The sequence below is a fragment of the Hevea brasiliensis genome, chromosome 7 (assembly GCF_030052815.1).
Source record: "Hevea brasiliensis isolate MT/VB/25A 57/8 chromosome 7, ASM3005281v1, whole genome shotgun sequence".
Classification (NCBI taxonomy): Eukaryota; Viridiplantae; Streptophyta; class Magnoliopsida; order Malpighiales; family Euphorbiaceae; genus Hevea; species Hevea brasiliensis.
The window spans coordinates 86,672,849-86,691,028 of record NC_079499.1 but is presented as its reverse complement, the minus strand read 5'-3'; the positions used below and the strand labels follow the sequence as shown (position 1 = coordinate 86,691,028).

General features: G+C 32.1%; 1 protein-coding gene across 1 annotated transcript; it reads right to left on the bottom strand.

Annotated features, from left to right (window-relative positions):
* Positions 1 to 5,221: 5,221 nt before the first annotated feature.
* LOC110660542 (basic leucine zipper 61) lies at positions 5,222 to 8,447 on the bottom strand. Its single transcript, XM_021818889.2, has 4 exons — positions 7,511 to 8,447; positions 6,979 to 7,069; positions 6,766 to 6,892; positions 5,222 to 6,071 (listed from the first exon to the last, which is right to left on the bottom strand). The coding sequence occupies exons 1-4, from the start codon at positions 8,083 to 8,085 to the stop codon at positions 5,920 to 5,922; spliced, it is 945 nt and encodes a 314-aa protein (XP_021674581.2). The 5' UTR covers positions 8,086 to 8,447; the 3' UTR covers positions 5,222 to 5,919.
* Between the last annotated feature and the right edge of the window lie 9,733 nt (positions 8,448 to 18,180).

Genomic DNA, 18,180 nt, shown 5'->3' with positions numbered 1-18,180 from the left:
TTGATTGTGTATGACCTGATGTTTCTTAGTTTATAAGTACATTTTAGTTGTTGGTTTTTGGTTTATGAATGGCATTGTGAATGTTTTTATGCACAGTTTAAAGGTTGATTGCAGCTGAATATTTTGGATATTGCACTTAAATTGAATGTGCAATATTTTGGATTTACTGCATTTTTATTAATTCCAGTTTCTCTTTTTCTTGGAATGTGTTTCTGCATTTTTAGATGTTTTTAGTTTATATTGAGCAAATATTTGCAGTTTCTTTATTGCCAATGCTTATATATCTTTGCTGCAGATTATTTAATCTTAGTTTGCTAATTCTTTTACACATGTGATTCTCTATTTTTGAGTTAATTTTAATTCAACATTATAACTTTTTATGTGAGTTGAAATTTAGTGATTGCGCCATGCTCATTTTGAGGTAAATTCTTCCTTACACAGGGTATGTCAGTGAACTTAAGAAGTCACATGCCCTGTGTCATTTCACTTGTGCTTCAACATGCCATATGTCACTTTATAAGTTTATCATCACTGGGCATGTTTAGCTACTTTTTGTAAACTTTTTGAATATTTTCATTAGTTCTTCACTTTTTATATATTTTTGAGCTATAATTTGTTCACTTATTGAACATTTGTCAATATTTCCCAATTGCATATATTTGAGCACATTGTTTATATCAAACTCTCTTTTGCCTTTTAGGGCAAAATTTTTGCAAAAATTTCAAACTTTTCAAACCTTTTTGAGCATTTGCATTAATTTAATTGCATTTCAATTCATTCATACTTAGTTTATACTCATACACTTACACTTTCTTACACTTATACTTTGTATATATACACACATTTGCATATATATATATCATATAAATTACATATAGCTTTTATTTAATTTTTGCATTTATATTAGGATCATGCATAACATAAAAATAATTTTTACCTAATTCTTAGAAGAGTGAGAGTTGCTTTGAAGCTTGTCTTTAGATGGGCTTGATGGATTGAAAGTTCTAGATAGGTACAAGGCTATGAAATTCTTACCTAGGTTTATATCTTCTTAGCCAAGGGCCACCCAATCAATTGCATTGAGTTTGACTGCTTAGAGAAAGCTCTAGGATAAGAAGTAGCTAATTGTAGTCTTACCAATCCTAGAATAAGCCTTCTAAACCTTTCAAGGTGAAATCTAGCATGCACTTGAGAAATGAATGATTTAGGCATTTTTTTAGAGTTTTAACCCACATTTTAGCCTTAGCCAACCTTTACTTAAAAATATCTATTTGGAACCATTTTGAGCCTACATTTATACTCTTTATTTCTTTGGTACCCATAATTTTACCTAGCTATAAACCTAAACACTACCTACCCTTCATGGGAATGAATGTTTAGGTGATGGATGCACTATTAAAAAAAGAAAGAAAGAAAGAATTAAAAAAATAATTGAAAAAGAAAAAAATAAGAAATAATTGAATGGGGAAAGTAACGAAAGTGAAAAAAAAAAAAAAGCTAGCCATTGAGTGATAATATGAAAGGTGATTTAGCACCCAAGTACACAAACAAATGAGTTTGGGGGTGAATTAAGAAGGGACAAATGAAATTCAAATCCAATATTATTTATATAGTCCCTCTAAGAGCTTGAAAGGTCTATGCTAAGATTGTTGATTAATTGTAAAGTTCTTCCTCCCATTTGATTAAAAAAAAAAAAGAAAAAAGAAAAGAGAAAAGAAAAAAATTTGTATCTTGATCTTTTAACCATGTGATTGTTCTCATTCTTTGTTTCCCTCATTTACTTTCTTTGTTAGCCAAATCATTATCTTTTAGCCATTACAACCCTTAAAAGACCTTTTGATCTTTTACTTGCATGTGTTACATTAGTGGAGATTGAAATACTTGGTTTGCCTATGGGATTGAGAATTCATCCATTCATCTATTTCCATCACCATGATAGACACACTTTAGTTTATGGATTGCTCTAGAGTCTATTTGAGCATAATTTCTCTTTATAATTAATTGTTTTGGGTTTGATGAGGATGGCAATCGACCTAACGCTAAGCAGTGATAGCTTAGGTGAGAATTAAATTCCTTGTGCCTTGAAGGTATATGTTTTGTCAGTGGCTAGAGATAAGTTTGAGAGCTTGGATAAGTAATTTTCATGATTCTAAGGAAAGATACCCCAATTGCATAACTTGTTTTTAATTTGCTTGAGGACAAGCAAAGATTTGAGTTTGAGGGAATTTAATATGCATATTTTATATAGGCATTTTAGGATTATTTTGCATCCATTTTGCCCTTTAGTTTTAGTATTTTATAGAATTTAGTATTAAATTTAGTTAAATTTCTAATTTTAGTATTTTACATTTGATTTTTGGAATTTTCATTTTTTAATAGGTTTCACGGTGATTTGAAGATAAAAAGGTGTAACTGGAAATGATTTTGAAAACTTAGAGTGGTAAAGGAATTGAAAAAAATTTGTTTGGAGTTGAGCTGAGATTTTCTTGTGAAGTCCCGTGGGATATGTTGCTTCTCAAGTTCAGCAAGGGCAAAAATTTAGGCAGACAACAATTTTCTTAAGAAGTCCCATGAGGCATGTCACTTTGCCTGACACCAGAAGTAGAAATATTAATTTAGACAGTAGTTTTTTTAAAAAGTCCCATGGCCCATGTGACTTTTGAAGTTGCCTGAGTTTTCTTAATCTCTCAACCAACATAGGGCATATTGAACACCAATGTTAGAATTTATACTTGGCATGTTTTTAAGCTGTCTTAAACCACTTTTTACATTTCACCACCTATTGTACCCTTTTGTCTTCTCTCACCACTAGATTTTCAGGGCAAAATTCTAACACATATAAATTCATCATTTTCTCTTCTTTTCCATAAGAAGTAAGAGAGAGAAGTCATTTTTGGAGAGAGAAGGCAGAAATGCCATTTTTGGAGAAAGACCCACCTCTACAAGTGACGTCTTAGCTACTAGTTCTCAGAGATTTTGATCCTCTTCTTCTAGGTTTTCTTTATTTTCAGTCCATTTTCATGTCTATTTACTTTATTTCATATTTTCTTCTTGTAAAGACAATTAAGAGTGAGTAGATTTCTTAGATTTCAGAGTTGGGTGAAATGATTTAGGTTCTATTTTGTGAATTTGGACTTGTTTTAACTAGATTTTGAAATATATAAGTTTTGATTCATATCTTGTATACTTTATTTACATACCCATTGTTGGTACCCTTTGGATTTATTCTTAATCTTAGATTGAAGGACCGAGAGGTGAAAATCATTGATAGATAATCAAGATATTGAATTTAATCACCTAGTGTTAGAGATAAACCAGCGGGTTAAGAGAAATTTTATGATTGATTAATCAAACATTGCATGAGATTAGGGTTTGTTTTTTTTTAAAACACACTTTAATATACTTGAAAGAGTAAGTAAAGAAAATCAGAATCATCTTCCTTCAAACTTGTATTTTCCTTAAAATCGGTTTTACTTATCCAATTTTTGATAAAATTCACGTCATGAATCCTAGCTCTGAAATCACTTTTACCATCAATTAATTCTAATTTTACATACCCATTGTTAATTTAGTGACTTTACAAATAGATTAGAAATTTAATTGCTTATCTTATTGCTTGTTTCTTTTTATTTCCATTAAATTACAGCATTTTACTTTCTTAAATTTTCATACACCTTATTGATAGTCCAAATAATCACAACATTTATATTTTGGTACTCAAACGTCAAATCTCTGTGGGATGATATTTTTTCTTTACTACTCGAATGATCCGTGTACTTGCACAAAGTACCAATCAAAATACGCCCCTAGACAAGGTATTTTTCTTTCTGCTACAAGTCCTCTTGTCCTCACTGCCTATTGCGACTCGGATTGGGCACGTTTTCCTCCAACACATCATTCTCTCACTGGATATTTTGTGTTTCTTGGTCATTCTCCAATCTCATGGAAGAGTAAAAAAATAAGTTACTATCTCACAGTCTTCTGCTGAGGTTGAGTATCGATCCATAGCTGCTGCTTCCTGTGAACTTATATGGCTGCGTCAACTTCTTTCAGATTTAGGGGGCTCTCATTCTTAGCCTATTCAACTATACTGTGATAATTAGGCTGCTCAGCACATTGCTAGCAATCCTGTTTTTCATGAGCGCACTAAACACATTGAAGTGGATAGTCACTTCATGCGTGATTGCATTCATCCAGGCTTGATCGACTATCAGAACATTTCTATGCACAATCAGCTAGCTGATGTATATACAAAAGCTTTAGGGGCGCATCAATTCCAGATTTTAATTCACAAGTTAGGCATTCAGGACCTCCATGCTCCAACTCGAGGGGGTATAATAGCTTGGTTATGCCACATAGGCTGCCAGCAATGACATATTCAAATTGTTTTGAACTCATCTTTTACTTTTGATTTGTAGAGAAATACTAGGCTGAGGATTTGTATAATTTAAATTTGTATTATCCTTGTCTTTTTTCTCCTGTTACATATATCTATAAGGGTTGTTGCCCTCTTCCTTTGAGAAATATATGGGACAGAAACTTCAAAACTTAACAACTTAATTGGAAGGCTCTGGTTTACATTCGGGAAAGAAGGAAGGCTAGAGGTTGAAGAGGAAATTAATGCATGAGAGGTAGTCATCGTGAGAGAGAGGCTCTTAGGCTATAAATAGTTTTGATACCATATAGAAGCACACAAATAGATGACCGGAAGGTATCTTTCATTGATGTAACCATAGTGTTTAAATACATTGCCAGAGTACAAGACTGATGCAAATAAGAAAGATGTTGTTACAAGTTGATACGAATAAGTATACATCATAGTATTGTTATTAGTTATCTTAAACTCTTTTCAGATTTTAATTGTAAATTCCGTACAATTCTTTATGAATGATATTTATCTCTTTATTCTTAAAAAAAAATTATATTAAAATTCATATTTAAATCTTATAAATTCTATTTCAATTTTTTAAATAACCAAATTAATATATATATATATATATATATATATATATATATATATATATATATATATATATATAAGCACAAGATTTTCCAATACATGAGGACTATTAATTGAGTAATTTCTCCATATCTATTAATTATTAAACAAAAAAGATTAAAGTTAAATCTCCATTGAAGACATTCCAAGTGCCTTCTGACAATTAATTTGGATACCTCGTAATAGATACAGATGTGATCTCCCATGCGTCAATCCATAAACTAACCCAAATTTTCACTATATACAATTGGAAATGGATATTTACACTTTTCTTTTTGTCTTTTTTTTCTTTTGGGAAATAAATTGATAAAAAAAAAATTATTACAACAAACAGATATCAAGCACTGAAAAAGCACAAATCAATCTGACATTAAAGTATCAAACACTTCCCAGCTGACTGACAGCCACATCCTTTCATACATCCCAACATAAAACCACTATCCTTTTGCTTCCAACTTCACTTATAAAAAGAATAAATCAGACTAAAAATTAAAATTAAGAATTAGCAACCACAACTTCTCCTAGCTAATCAGTCAAAGTAGACAATTTTCTTTCTTTTTTCTTTTTTCCCTTTAATTTTTAATCACAGCTGCACATGATTTTCCCAGCAATCAATCACGTAAGGTTGAGTGGTCCCCAGTCAGATGTGAACACATCATGTGAATGCACAGGATAATAGCAGAGAGCACCAATAGCATCCCCCCAGCCCCTCTTCTGCATGAATGTGACTCCTTTCCAGTTTTTTTTTTTCAAGCATGGTTAAGGGACCATTGAAATTTATATCTTGGCAATAATTATTCCATGAAAAATATTTGATGTTCAAAATTTTCTCCAAGAATTATTAATTTCCTTATTTTCTTGATAAAGAGATTTTATCAGTCAATTTACCATGCCTGAAAAAACTCACTGGGAAAAAAGAATTAAACTTGGAGAAGTTGTTCTTTCTCAGTAGGAGCAGTGGGGTCTGTTGCTGGGGAAGGTGATGGTGTTGCATTTTCCATCTTCTTGAGGTTTTGTTGGTGATACACTTGCCTCAGTCTCTCTATTTCTCTCTTCAGTGCTTCTTGATGAGCTGCATTAATTTGTTTCCAGTCCATCAGTAATTATTAATACAAACCAAATACATTAAGCATTTTGTGCTACATGGGGCAGATACTGGGTATTATTGTTACAGTTTTATTACTATTAATTAATTAGAAGTATAACCTGATAGCTATCATGGGACCATCAATCTTGAGCAGTGTGTACCTAATTAGTCACCATTCAAGTGCAATTAATTATAAGATTAGTTGGGTTTTATCTGGCTGTGTATGAAAATCATGCATGTTTGTGACAGTCTTTTTGGAATGAAATCGGAGTCACTGAATTTGCACAATTATTTTTTATTTAATGAAGGCATAATAAGCAAGTTAGAACTGATGAGTTGCACAGCTGGAGATAACTTTCTCCTTTTCTTTTTTTAGAGGTGGATAATTTTAAAAGAAAAGTAAATGGAAAAGCTCGAACTCGAGATATCTCACTGAATTTGCATGACTAATTCTGGGATTGCACAAAAATTGATTGTGATTTCCAAAATTGACATTTAAGAAAGCATTTATTTTTTCAACCCACCATTTCCTTATTTGCAGGGGTGACCTAAGAAGCTACCACATGATGCATTGATCTGAAATTACTTCTGCCTTAACTATGCATGGGACAAGAGCAAAGTCCTAGCTCCTAAGATGAAATTAGAGGTTTAATTAGCTGAATAACAATTAAGGACTTACCATCTTTGAAAATCTTGTCTTGGGCTAGAGCAGCAATTCTTTGCTTAAGAGCACTGTTATCAACGTTTAAAAGCAAGCGTTGGTGGTCTAGAAATGCAACTCTTGGTGAGAGCACTGAAACCTCAGCCTTCACATTGGATCATAATGTTATATTTAGTATCATGGCATACTTCAGAGGAGGGGGAAAAATCAGAAGACTATTTAATTACTTACTTGCAATGAGGTCACATTTCGTTCAAGCTCAGATATGTATTGCAGCTTCCTTACCCGTGACCTCTGTGCAGATTGCCTGTTTGCCAAGATTCTATTGCAAACAAAACCCAAAATTTGTACTTAGCAAATAATCTCTCGAATTGTAAATTTACTGAGTGTAATTTACATGATGATAAATTAATTATGCATTGAAATATGATAAACAACATTAAGCTAGTAACCTATTCATCAAATACTTGTCTTCTACAATAAGACATTAATAGATGCTCCATTATTAAACTTTTCTAACGTACAAAAAAAGGAAAAAAAAATAATTAGAGGGTATGCAAGATTTGAGCAATTTCAATTGATGAATAAATATAGAAACAAATACAAATTTGATAATAATCAAAATTAAATACAGTTCTTATAATTACAAATAAAAATGAGTATTTTTGTGGTGTAATTTAATTTAAAATAAAGATTTTGATATTTTGTATTATGTGCATTGAAATAGCATGGAGAGTTGGCAAAAATGCGTAAGCATGAGTACCTTTTGACTCTCTTGGGATCAATTATCCTATCAGAAGAAGTGGTATTGGTTGTGCTTGGTGGAATTTGAGTCTCTTGTTGGCATTGGCTTTGCACCTCATCGGATTCATTCCTTATCTTCTGCTGCTTCTGATCGGACAACGTTGTATCTTTCTCATCATTAATGCTGTTATGATCCGACGGCGTTGATGGGTTCGAGCAAGACCGAGTCATCGCATTGGAGATATCATCGTTGAACATAGACATAAACTGTTCATCGTCAAATTTATCAAAGTCGCTGCTGCTGTTATGTCCAGAACCATGATGAGCTACTACTGCGCCTGTGCCACGACATTCTTCTAGCAATGGTGCCTCTAAGAAGGCAATGGAGTCACTCACTGATCGCCTGTGGGTCCCACGTCTCGCCGACGTGAAGTCGAGGAATTCGTCTACCCACGATGGGTTTTGGGCGGCTGTGGTGGTGATGGTGGCGGCGGCGGCGGCGGCGGCATTAAGAGACGGTGGCGTGAAATTTTGTTGGGAGAAGTCAGGCCAACTTGGTTGCATGTTTGGGATTTTGGGAGGTAATTGTGCCATTGAGTAGCGTATATAATGCACAAATACCCTCTAAATGACACAAGAACAAGAAATCAAGAGCCCAAACACCAATCTTCAATAAATTAAGATTCTATATATCTACTGACACCCCCAAGTGGATCAATATAAAGAAGAGAAAGAATTGTAAAGCCCAAGAACAATCTCCAAGAAGCTAAAGCTTCCTATATATACCGTACATTATTAACCAAGAATGAAAAAAAAAAAAAGAAACAACCCAAATGGACACAATCACAATCTTCAACAAAGTTTGTTGTTCTTAAAAGAACACTAGAAATGACAGAAGAATAAGAGGAGGAGAAAAAACAAAGAAGAACAATATCTCATGATGATTAAGAGCTCATTTTGTCATGTAATTAAATCTTGAATCTTAATCTCTCTCTCAATGTGGCAGTGGGGTCACATGGGGAGAGATTGGACAGCTATGTACAGCTGTTAGGAGGTTGGGTCTCAACGGTATTACTGGAAAGTCGCCAGTAGTTTAATAACTAGAGGAATCAGTCACCACGTGCCCTTGTGCCCTTTAGTGGCTGCCTTATAATAGTCTCATTATTTAAATATCTATCTTTAGAAACATTCCCATGCACCTACCCATTTCCTACACCGCTACACCCCTCTTTACTGTCCATTTGATCTGTTATTCCCAATGGGGCATCGCTGTTTGATCATATGATCATCTATGTAATTACAGAAAGCCTATTTACTATAGTTGAAATATTGTTGAAACCGTTAAAACTGTTTAGAAGTTGTGAAACATTAATAACCATTCTAACCTCTTTGATACTTATTATTGACGTACTATATAACTCATTCGATTAATAACTGATCATCAAGCGTCTGTTTCCCATTGCGATGCGGCTACCGGAGACTAAGCTTATAAGAATTACCTTAACTGGTAGATTAAATAATTACATTTAGATTCATAGTTTTTTTTATAATTAAACTTTAATTAATTTTATATACATCTCAATAATCTAACTGTTATGAAGTTTATTTTCCTATAATTTCGAGTTTATATTTAGTACCCTTATTGTTAAATATTTCTATTCACTTTTATGTATCATTTAAGATTTTTTTTTTATCGTAATTAAAAAAATAATTAAATTATTTAAATTATAATAAAATAATTTTTAATTTGATTAAATTACTCTTTATTTCACCTAATTAAAAGAGATAAAAAGTGATAAAATATATTTTAAAAAATTATAAAAATAATTATTGTGTTTAGTAAAGATAAAGGTAAAATTGAAAAAAAAAATAATTAATATTTCTTAATATACTCCAAAGAATAGATAATTGTAGACAAAATAATTTTTGAAAAGCAACAAAAAAAATGAAGGGAGTATAAATTTAAATTTTAAAACAATTATTATTTAATCTTTATTTTAATGAAATAAACTATTTAATCCTCCGATTTTAATAAATATATTAAGCAGTCCTTATATTTTTGTTACTGTTTAGTTCTTTCAGTCATATTTAAGATGTTAGTTTGAATTCCATTTAGTTCCTTTAATTTGAAAACATAATTATATAGTCTATTTATTTTCTAAATCTTGAACAATTTAGTTCTGATAACAATAATTGCTTTCTCCTTTGACTTGATTTGAGCTGAAAAGAGGTAAAAGATATAAAGACTACATAATATATTTTTCAAAATAAGAGAATTAAATAATTAAATTTATTAAAATTAAAATAAAAAACTAAATATTATTTTTTAATTTTATTTAATAATTGATTAAATTAAGATGTTAACACTTAGCAATGTGAGATCAGGGGAGAGGTGAGACTTTTAAAAATGAGCTATGAAAAGAAAAGGGGAATGAAAGGAAGGAGATGGGGGACTTGCAAGGAGAACATGCAAGGGCATGTGAATTATTTGCAAGCTTTCTTTGCCTTGTACCCTAACCATACCCACATGTAGGGTAGTGTGTCCTTTATATTTCTCTAGCTACCACGCAGCTTTAATTTCTTGGCACCTTCCAAACACTATCAGACTAGAATTTATGTTTTTTTAATTAATCGAAGTGCATGGGAGAGCACTAAATCATGATTAGTTTTTGAAAGAGATATTTAATATTACATTATATTATATTAATAAATGTGAGATGTAACATGTTTTGCCCCCTTCTTTCTCAAGTCACTTCCTGGCAACTAATTAAAGCATCTCCAAGTAACCATTTTTCTAATGTGATTCATGCAGGAGGGCATGTGGCTCTGTATCTCTCTCTCTCTCTCTCTCTCCCCTTTCAACTTTCAAGCACACAACTTAATTATTATTTTCTTTCACAAATAATTATAACATTTAAGTCATGAATGATAAATTTACTTAACATTGCAAGTACTTAAATTGAGTGTATTGATTTAGATCAATTGACTTTAAATTAGTTTAGACTTAATTTTTGTTAATTTTTTCTATTTATATTAATTAATAAATTTTAGTTTTTCAAAAAAATATTGAGAAAAAGATATTGGAAGAAAATGGTTGATTCTATTAGTGATGACGGAAACCGGACATTATGTGAAACAGATATATTTGTATGTACAAATATAACAAATATTATATAATGATAAAATATAGGTCAATTGGCTTTACGCTGATTAATAATTTTATCTAAATATTTTAAATTTAAATCAAATATAAAAATTGCATTCAATTTGCAAATGGATTGAAAATATTTCAATCCGTTTATAAATTGCTTAGCTTAAAAAATTGAGTGTGAATGAATTTCAAATCCATTTATAATTTAAATGTCAATATTTTGCTTTTAAAAAAAAAACTCATTTTTTATTTTAATTATAAATGGATTACAATATCTATTTGTAATTTACAAATGAATTTTATAAATTTAGTGGTTGTGTATCAAGAAAGCGTGTAAACTATAAAAAAAATAAAATAAATACGCAAAATAGTGATTCGTTCTTTTCACATAGGGCTACATTCACAAGCATATACTATTTTTTACTATCAATAATTATAATAATCAATTACAAGTTTAAAGATATATTATCCATCATTCTAATTACACCTAAGAGAATTTTTATTACGTAATATAGTAAATATTATAGTTAGTCCTCTTAGGCTACTTTAGAAATAATTCAATTTATTTACTACTTTAACTACTACACCATAACGAAAGTCTTCAACTAGCCCTCTTACCAATTGATGAGAATTCCTTACTCTTAAATTTTAACTACTACACTACAACGAAAGTCTTCAACTAGCCCTCTTACCAATTGATGAGAACTCCTCACTCTTAAATTTTATATACTTTCTCCATTTTAGGTTGAAACTTCTTTCTTTTCATGGAACTGCAATAAGCTGGAGCTTTTAATCAATGGGCAAAGCTATTCCTCAGCAATTAGTGAAACCACTTACTCCATAGGCTGAAAGCCAAATAATTTTTTTACCATTGTCCTATTTATAGTGTTAATTCTCTCAATCTTCTAATTATAAATCTCACTTAATTTAAGAATAATGTTAAAATTGGAGTTTTAAATAACATAAAAAATAATCCTCCATTTATTGAGAAATATTTCTCCCACTCAAAATAAGAAAAAATATTTCTCCAAATCTCACCGGGATTTGGAGTTATAATTATAACATTGGTAAGTTTTGGAGGGAAGAATCCCTCTTTTTTTTTTTCTTAAAAATTACAAACATGCAAAATTAGTTTCATTTTCTTCCATTTCACTATCATTCTCTCTCTCTCTCTCTCTCTCTCTCTCTCTCTCTCAATTTCACTTGAATTTTTTTCTCTATTATTTTTTTCTCTAATTTGACTCTTTATTCTATAATTTTTATTTTCATTTTCTTTATCATCTTATTCTCATCTTAATTTTTTATATCATGTTTTTCTCATTTTCTTATTCTCTCATTTACTTTCTCTCTTCTTCAATTTCATTTTCTTATCTTCATTTTGCACTCATTTTTTTTTTCATTTTCTTTATCATCTTTTCCTCATCATTATTTCTTTTCTCATCTTTTTTTTTTTTTTCATTTTCTTATTCTCTCATTCCTTTAATCTCTTCTTTATTAAATTCTTTTTCTCATCATTAATAATATTCTTTTAGTTATAAAATAGTATATTTTTAATAATTTGCAACTAATATAACTTGTCTCTTAAAAAATATTCTTGTGATTTTATAAAATTACAGAATTCACTACAAAATATTGCTAGAATAGCAATGAAATTAGAAACGGATTGTGTCTGTTTCTAATTTGCAATGGTCTTACAATAGAACAGAAACTAAATTTGTTATTAGATGTCGCAACGAATTAGAAACAAATTAGAAATGAAATTTAAAAATGGAAAAGAATCCGTTTCCTTTTTTAGCGCCAAAAAAATGATACTATATTTAGAATGTTATAGAAATGGAAATTAGAAACGGAAAACTTCCGTTTCTAATTTTAGTGCCAAAAAGTTTACCTCCAAATTTAGCAATAGATTAAAAATGGAATAGGAACGGATTAGACACGAACCGAAATCTGTTTTTAATCAATTTCTAAATTAGAAATAAATTCAATTTAGTTTATACTTTGTTTCTAAATTTAGAAACATATTTTAAATTTCGTTTCTAAATTGTAGAGAATGAAAGGAAGCTTAAAAAATTAGAAACGGATTCCAATATCTGTTTCTAAATTTAGAAATAGATTCAATTTCGTTTCTAAATTATAGAGAATGAAAATAAAGTTTAAAAATTTAGAAACGAATTCCAAATTCCATTTCTAAATTAGAAAGGGATTCAATTTTATTTCTAACTTGTAGAGATTAAAAATTATGGAGGGAAATAACCCTTTTTAAAAAAAAAAAAAATTAGAAACAAACTCCCCAATCCATTTTCAAAGCTAGAAAAGGATTTTAGAATCCATTTCTAAATTGTGAACCTTAAAATTAACACATCTTTTTTAAAATTTAGAAATAAACATAAAAATCTATTTCTATTTTGTTTCAAATTTAAAAATGGATTTAAAATTCCATTTTTAATTTTTGATGTAACAACCCAAAAAAAAAAAAAAAAAACAAAACGCAGCCCCTCATTTCACTTTCCCCGACTCCACTCTCCCCCTCACTGTCTCCCTCCCATTTTCATCCGGCCACGCTGGTGAGGTACCATCGCCCTCCCCATGCCGAACAACCACCAAAGCGCGGCAGCGGACAAATGTAGGAGAGAGGAAAGAGAGGAGAGAGGGAGAGCGCGCGACCGGGGGCCCGACTTTGCGGCTTCGCCTCGGCCAACTCCGACGGCCATTTCCAGTGATTTCAAGTGCTACGGACTCCCAAGATGATGAACTTTCAGATGAGACCAGTGGCACCTCGTTTGGTGGCCGGAGGAAAGAGAACCGGCGAGGGAAAGTTGGAAGAAAATCATATGGGTTTCTCGGTTTTCGATCACTTTTCCGGCGATCCGACCATCGGATCGGAAATCCGAGGCCACCGATGGACTCAGGGCGACGAGATCTTCGAGATAGGACTGGTCCCGCTCCGATCGGACAATGTTTGAAAAAGGCGATAATCGGACGGTCCAGATCGCTTGGTGAGATTTTTGAACTTTTTCGATTTCTAAAATTTAAAAATAATTTTATGATAATTATTAACAAAATTTGGACTTAAATTAGGTGCGATCGGATCGAGGATAGCTCACCGGCGTCGGGACTGCATTTTCAGCCAGATCCGGCTGCCTGACGGCCCGTCTCAGAACGTGGTCAATATTACAGTCAATCCTAGCATTTTCGCACGCTCGACGCTGCCTGTGTGTCGAATTGACATAGGTAAACCCGAACTCCAAGTTGCTCATTTTCGACGAATATCGATTTAGAATAAAATTCATAAAATATTTGTGGATGATCGAAAAATTATAATTCCTTTGGCAATAGTCTTATAATATTATTAGGGACCGCGGAGTGAAATTTTAGAATTTTTAGAGCTTGTTTGAGTGGATTTTTGAAAAAATGTCAATTATAGGGACTAAAACGTAATTTTTAAGATTTTGAGTATTGTCTGATTTGGAGGGCCCAGGAGGGGCCATGTGATATTGATGAGATGTGGTTGTGGAAATTGTGAATATAGAAGTGTGTTTTGAGCCATTTTGCAGGTTGGGTAGGTCCTAGGTATAGGGGAGACTCTGCCGGATTTTCGGCACGACTTAGGACGTACTTGGTCTTTTCTTGATTTGTATTGAGTCATTTGTATTAAATAATTGTAATGTAATTGTCAGGTGAGCCGGGACAGCTTTCTTCCTCTGCCCAGCCGCCACAGTGACCATTGTCAAGTCTGTGAGTAAAATATTAATTTTAATTGTAATTTCACTATTATTATATGTTCAAGCATGCCCATGCATCACTTACATGCATATATTTATGTAGATAAACTTTAGGCACGATTTATGTTGCATTCATAACTGTGAAAGTGCCATGTATGTTGTTGTGGTAATTTGGAGCAGTGTGCGTGCGTTGGCGTGCGTGTGATGTGGTGTGGACTATGGATAGGACGGGTAGTCACGGCTTGAGTTCTTCGCTGGGACCCGATCCTTCGGGGGTAGTCACGGCTTGAGTTCTTCGCTGGGACCCCCGATTTGGTTTATTAAGCGAAAGTCCGGCTTGAGTTCTTCGCTGGCACCAGGTTGGATTTAAGAGAGCTGTACAGGGGATCAGCTCCCATATATTATTATTGATATTACTCGGTGTGTGAGTGCTCCAAATTACCTTTTTGATGTTATGATGTGAAAATGTTGTTGATGTTGCATTTCACTCTACAGGGTGTATTAGTTTTAGATAGTTATAGAGATTATGGTTAAAATTGATATTTTACTCTCTGAGTCGAACGCTCACTCCTGTTCAGTATTTTTCCAGGCCACAGGAGGAGTTATTTTACAGAGCAACCTGTTTTCTTCCTCGCAGGTTTAACGTCAATTATTTAATTGTTTTACTATCTTTTCTAAATTTAAAATCTAGAACTCCGCATGTGTTAGTAATAGTGTGGACCTTGTTAAAAATTGTGTTAATTTGAATTTTTGAGATTTATAAATGAAGATTTGTATGGTATTTAAACAGTTTGTAAAATGAGGTAACAGGGTTGAGCCGGGCTCCCCTAATTTTAGTCTCTGATGATTTCTGGGCTAAGATGGCCCGAAATAAAATTATAACAGTTTAATTTAAATTATTTTTATATGCATATTGGGCCTAAATTGTGGGCTTGGTTATGGGTTGAGGAATAGTTAGGCTTACTACGGGCCTCGGGGGCTTTAGGCTGGCCCAGGTCCTAGTGCCGGTTCGGCCCATAGGTTGGGTCGTGACATTTGAAGAGAAAAATCCTGCCTTTTTGCAATTAGAAACTGATTTTGTAATCCGTTTCTAAATCACCTATAAAATAAATTCTCCTTCCTCATTTCACTCATTCTTTCATTTTCTTTTCTCTTATTTCACTCTTTCTTTCACTTCTTTTCATTTCTCTTTCTTCCATTTCCTTTTATTTCTTCCTCATTCTCTTTATTTATCTTTCATATCATTTTCTCTTTTTTTTTTTTCCTCTCATTTTATTCTTTCTTCAATTTTATTTCATTTTCTTTCTCATTTTCTTCCTTTTATCTTTCATTTCATTTTCCTCTTTTTTTATTAATAATTTTTTATTTTATTTTTCAATTGAGTAGGTATGCTGTTATCTTTAATTATCCTTCCACAGTCATGTATGCTGTTATCTTTAATCAAATCTTTAATCAATTCTTTATTCTACTCAATTCCAATTAATGACCTAAGCATCAGAGCCACAGTTATGTATGCTATTATCTTTAATCAATTCTATATTCTACTCAATTCCAATTACTAACTTAAGCATCGGATAGGTTGCTCAAGTCAACTCAACTAGTGTTCTCTCTCTTATCTTGTAGGTCCGTATCTGCAGGAGAAACCCCAAAACAACATCATTGGTGCCATCAATGGGAAACCAACGACACAAGAAGCTATGTATATATATATATATATATATATATATATATATATATATATATCCTGAATCTCAAAATATGAGAAGGAACTAGATAAGAGGATGACTTATGGTTTGCGACAACCAAGCCAAAGAATTTTATCATCACTAATCAAGAATTTTCAAAAGTAATTTGAGGTTTGTCCATTATTTTTTCTCTTCCTTATTTGTTTAAGTGAGACTGGAAAAATTTATGACGGCCAAATCAAATTTGTTTAAAATTTTTAAATCTTGGACTCGTGAAAAGTATTAATTTTCAAAATATTGAAACAAGAAGCACTCGGAAAATTAATTTCTTTATTGTGAGAAATCACATTGTTCTCTTGGTCTTGTACGAAGAGTTTCTTCGGCCAAGGAAGAAGTCCCAACATGGGGCAGCCCATGTTTTCTAAGTTAATTACGCTGTTTTCTTTGATGAGAGAGTACTATTAATGTTGCTTTTATTTACCAAAAGATCCACCAGCTAGATGTTGGAAGAAAAGCATTGATTTGATCATTATTACAAAATTGCAATCGCCTAATAACATATTTACTAAAGAAATAATGTGTACAGCACTAATAATGAGTGGATGAATGATTTTGAGAGCAAAGAGGCCATTTGTCTACTTACCATAACTATAAAATTACTGACCAATTCAAATCCTCGACTTTATGGTCCTAATGTGCTTCTATCTATACACATGGTCTACCACTATATATTATCATGTTTTGGATATTCTAGATGATTAAAATGGGATATTTTGATCCAATTTCTTATTTCCATGATGGCACCAACTTTATGATTATGAAAAATGCACACATTTTGACAATTTCAAAACTATCGGAGAATGCTTAAATTCTTTGACTTTGCCATTAGAAGTTCTTGTCCCTAATAGCCATTGTCTCTCCTCTGCGAAATAAAAGTAATTGCAATATTAGTTTTAGTCCAATTAAGACTTAAATTCAAAGTGTTTAATTCTATGACAATTCTAGGAATTAATCCTAAGATTATTGAATAGCAATTATATAAGTTTAATTGGATTAAACAACTTAGTCCAAAATTATCATAAATGATAAATAACAAGTTAAGGGGGCATCAAACATTATTTTAGGGTTTATTTTCCCTTATGCTCCAATATTGCCTTTAAGCTTGCATTTGCTTTTTGTAACAAGCTTTAGCCTTTAAATTAAATTTATTCTACATATATGCACGTGTATGCATTAATATTTAAGACATTGTCGGTCAATATCAATATTAGACTTCCTCAAAATATGAAATATAGACTTGATGTATTGTTATTTATTGAAAATGCTGAATATATTTGCAACATAAAAAAATCACAACATATATATTTGTACAAGAATTATTTTTACAAAAATTCTCCAAATCCTACAATGCTCACTAAAGAATCAACAACTAAAAAGAACTAAGGCGCTTATTCGCCTATCTACCGAGCTAATTTCACTCGCGTACTCTAACTAAGGCATGTATTCGCTTACCTACCGAACTGATTTTACTCGCCTGTGTCGCAAGGTATTTTGCGGTCGCCTGGATGAAAGCCCTCACCGAAGTGGAATAGTGAGGAGTCACCACTTTAATTTTGAGGGAAATTAAAGAAAATCATTTGTGAAAATAAATTTAAAAGAAACCACTTCGAAAACAGAGATTCTAGGTTCGGGGTTCACATACGGGCGGGGAAGGTGTTAGGCACCCTGCCTCGTCCCTCAATGAAGGTAAACAGATTTAATGTTATGCTCTTTCATAAATTAAAAGGATAATTAGGGGGTTGAGATAGTGATGATGTTAATCCTTTGTGCAAAGGAATATTTGATATTTCACTTATTTTGGGTTGCCCAGGTACACAAGTTCGTGAGATGGCCCTTTAGTGAATCAGTATTTGAGTGAGATTGTCTTGTGTATAAGGGTCATGTCATTTAGTTTGAATTTTGTTAAGAGAGCTCGGGCGGGAAACTTCTCCCGATCTCTAGATATATTTTATTAAGAGTTTTGAGCGGGAGATTTCGGATAAGAACTCTCCTCCGATCTCCCTGTTTTAATTTAAGCGAGAATCGGGTAAGAACTCTCCCCCGATCTCTTAGGGTGTTCGGTTTAAAATTT